We start from the raw sequence: 3,089 nt of genomic DNA, 5'->3' as shown, positions 1-3,089 counted from the left end.
CACACCATTAACTATGCAAGAGGTGTAAGTGTTTGCAAACATTGGTCCGTTTGCCAAAGAATGTAACTCATGGTTACTACGCCGTGCATTAGCATCTACTTCCCTCCGATTAATCTAAGAAAAAGACATCGATGGTTTAAATGTTTGTTGATAAGTTGGGAAACACATACAATGAGTTTACCTTTTCCTTGAACCAATCAGGAAATGTTGTTTGCGCATCATTCCCGGGCATGGTAGTAGTCAACTCACTGTGAATGTTAATGATCTTAGTGGAATCATTAAAAAGACGGCATGTGAAAAGATTTTTCAAATTAAGTACACTTACGTGATGTATTCAGCAATCTCAGGGCTGTTGTTAAGTACAAACCATTCAACTTTCGTCCGAAGTACGCGATTCAACTCTACAGTTGTACTTTTGCTAATTGGCATACATACTGATTGGAACACATGCAACTCACGTGTTGGAGCTGGAGCATCCTCATTTCTGTCCGGGCGATTGAATTTGGTCGATACACCACGAAAATACTTTGAGCAAAAAGTTACCGCTTCTTCAACAACATAACCTTCCGCTATAGGACCTTCAGGCCTAGCTTTGTTTCTAACATAATTTTTTAGTTTCTTCATGTATCTTTCAAATGGATACATCCATCTCATGAAGATGGGACCACCTTGAATAGCTTCTTCAGGTAGATGCACAACCAAATGAATCATTATGTCAAAAAATGCTGGAGGATATATTTGCTCGAAGTTACACAAAATCTTAACCAACTTGTCTTTAGCATCAACCATGTCCTTCACCATGAGGTTTCGAGCACAAAGTTGCTTAAAGAATGCACAAAGCTCGATTATTGGTGTTGAAACAGTAGGGTCCAAGAACGCTCGAACTCCAAGCGGCATCAACCGTTGCATCATGATACGATAGTCATGAGACTTCATACCAGTTATGTTGTTGTCATTATTGACAACTTTGTTTTTGAAGTTAGATCCAAATCCATCGGGAAATTTTACTCCCTTAATGAATTTACAAAAAAGATTTCTATCTTCAGGTGTAAAAGAGAATTTGGGTTGAGCCACCTCTTTCAATGAGCCACAAGTCTTTACGAATATTCAAATCTTTCAAGTCTTTTCTTGCATTGATCGTGTCTTTGGACTTGTCATTCATTAACAAGGTCTCTAACAAACTCTCACATACATTTTTCTCGATGTGCATGACATCGAGGTTGTGTTTCAGTGTAAGAGAAGACCAATAATCGAGATCGAAAAAGATAGAACGTTTACTCCAATTCAACTCATATTCTTCACGTTTTCTTTTTAAATTCTTACCCCCATAACTAGGATGCTTCCCCGGCATAAGTTTCGGCAACTTGTTTAGTTGCGATAAGATATCATTTTCGCTGAAATCATTCGGAGGCCGTCTAGTTTCTATTTTACCATTGAAGTTCTTGTTCATCCTCCACTTATGTCTTCTGTGACCAACGTAAGAAATTTTTCCCCTCACACGAGTCGATGGAGTGTCTTCATTACATGTAGGACATGCCAAGTAGCCCTGACCAGACCAACCAGACAAGTAACTGCGAGCAGGAAAATCACTAATGGTCCATAAAAGCATGGCACGCATTTTGAAGACCTCGTTTGTAGCAGCATCTCTTGTATAAACTCCTTCAGACCACAAACTTTTCAATTCATCAACCAATGGCTCGAAATAAATATCAATGTCTTTCGCGGCTGATTTAGGCCCAGGAATTAACAATGTCAACATCAATGAAGTCTCTTTCATACACAACCATGGGGGCGTATTGTATGTAGTTAATATTACCGGCCACATGCTGTAAGGGATACTCGTATTAGCGAATGGAATGAAACCATCAGCAGACAATCCTAATCTGACATTTCGAGGTTCTATTGCAAAATCTGGATACCGTTCATCAAAATCTTTCCATGCTTTACCATCAACCGGGTGACGCATCTTACCATCCTCCGTACACATTCCAGTGGCATGCCAAGTCATAGCTTTTGCATCGTCTTTAAAGCTGTACATGCGTTTTAATCTAGGAGTCAAAGGAAAGTAACGCAATACCTTGTTAGGAACCTTTTTCCCCTTCGTCTTATTTTCTTTCCATCTGCTCTCCTTGCAACGTGGACATTTCTCCTCTTTTTCGTTGTGTTTCCAAAACAAACAACAATCATTCTTACAAGCGTGGATGGACTGATATCCTAAACCGACCTTGTTCATTAACTTTTTAGCTTCATATTGTGACTTAGGGACTTTGTTTTCTTTGGGTAATACAAATTTAAAAAATTCTAAAAGTTGGTCAAAGGAACTATCAGTCCAATGATTAATGGCTTTCATGTGGGAAATCTTGGCCACAAAGTCTAATGAAGACATCGAGTCACAATCTGGGTATAGCTCGGTATCGGCAAGGCTAAATAACTCAGTAAGATCAGCATTTTGAGAGCTTTCACCTTGACGAGTTGACTGGTTACTATTATCTCCGTTATTGGCGTTGTGTTCATTGGCGGTATTCTCCTGAATATTCTCCCAGGTATTCTACCGAGCAACATCGTTGAGAGCATCGTGCATCTCACATGCCATCTGAGGTGTGTTTAGTACTGTTCTCGGCATTTCAAAAGATTCACCATGATGAACCCATGTTTGATAAGCTCGGCAAAAACCCTTTGAATGTATATGACGTTCAATTTCATCGATCGTACCAAATTCAACGTTTATACAGTTCCTGCACGGGCAACGACATCTACCTTCAGAGTTCAAGTGGTCCCTACACCTCACGAGAAACGATTGCAAACCATTCCAAAATTCTGTAGAGTTTTTGTTTTTCGCAATCCAACTCTTATCGATCGTCATAGCTGTGTTTGCAATGATAAATTCTTACAGACATACTTCCCATACATAAATGCATACTTATATACTTGTCATAAAGAAATAACACTTACATACATACTTACATAAATCCATACATACATACATACATTACACACGTATATACATACATTGCATAAATATATTACATACATAAGAAGCGAATAAAGAAAGCTCACCAGTATCTATAGAAATAACATATATATACATA

At 38.6% G+C, this 3,089-nt stretch overlaps 1 protein-coding gene across 1 annotated transcript; it reads right to left on the bottom strand.

Annotated features, from left to right (window-relative positions):
• Window positions 1-1,042: 1,042 nt before the first annotated feature.
• On the bottom strand, window positions 1,043-2,863 carry LOC122587759. The gene is made up of 2 exons (XM_043759926.1): window positions 2,612-2,863; window positions 1,043-2,548 (listed from the first exon to the last, which is right to left on the bottom strand). Exons 1-2 carry the CDS (start codon window positions 2,861-2,863, stop codon window positions 1,043-1,045), a joined length of 1,758 nt encoding a protein of 585 aa, XP_043615861.1.
• Between the last annotated feature and the right edge of the window lie 226 nt (window positions 2,864-3,089).

The sequence above is a fragment of the Erigeron canadensis genome, chromosome 2, assembly GCF_010389155.1.
Source record: "Erigeron canadensis isolate Cc75 chromosome 2, C_canadensis_v1, whole genome shotgun sequence".
In the NCBI taxonomy this organism is placed as follows: Eukaryota; Viridiplantae; Streptophyta; class Magnoliopsida; order Asterales; family Asteraceae; genus Erigeron; species Erigeron canadensis.
Note: the sequence above shows the minus strand (reverse complement) of the source record. Positions and strands in the feature narration are given on the sequence as shown.

What these genes read in the sequence shown, in the direction of transcription:
- LOC122587759 (XM_043759926.1), bottom strand. Translation starts at nt 2,863, where the DNA reads ATGACGATCGATAAGAGTTGGATTGCGAAAAACAAAAACTCTACAGAA. An exon ending in CTTTTGAAATGCCGAGAACA is followed by an intron (nt 2,549 to 2,611) that starts GTACTAAACACA and finishes GTTGCTCGGTAG; the next exon opens with AATACCTGGGAGAATATTCA.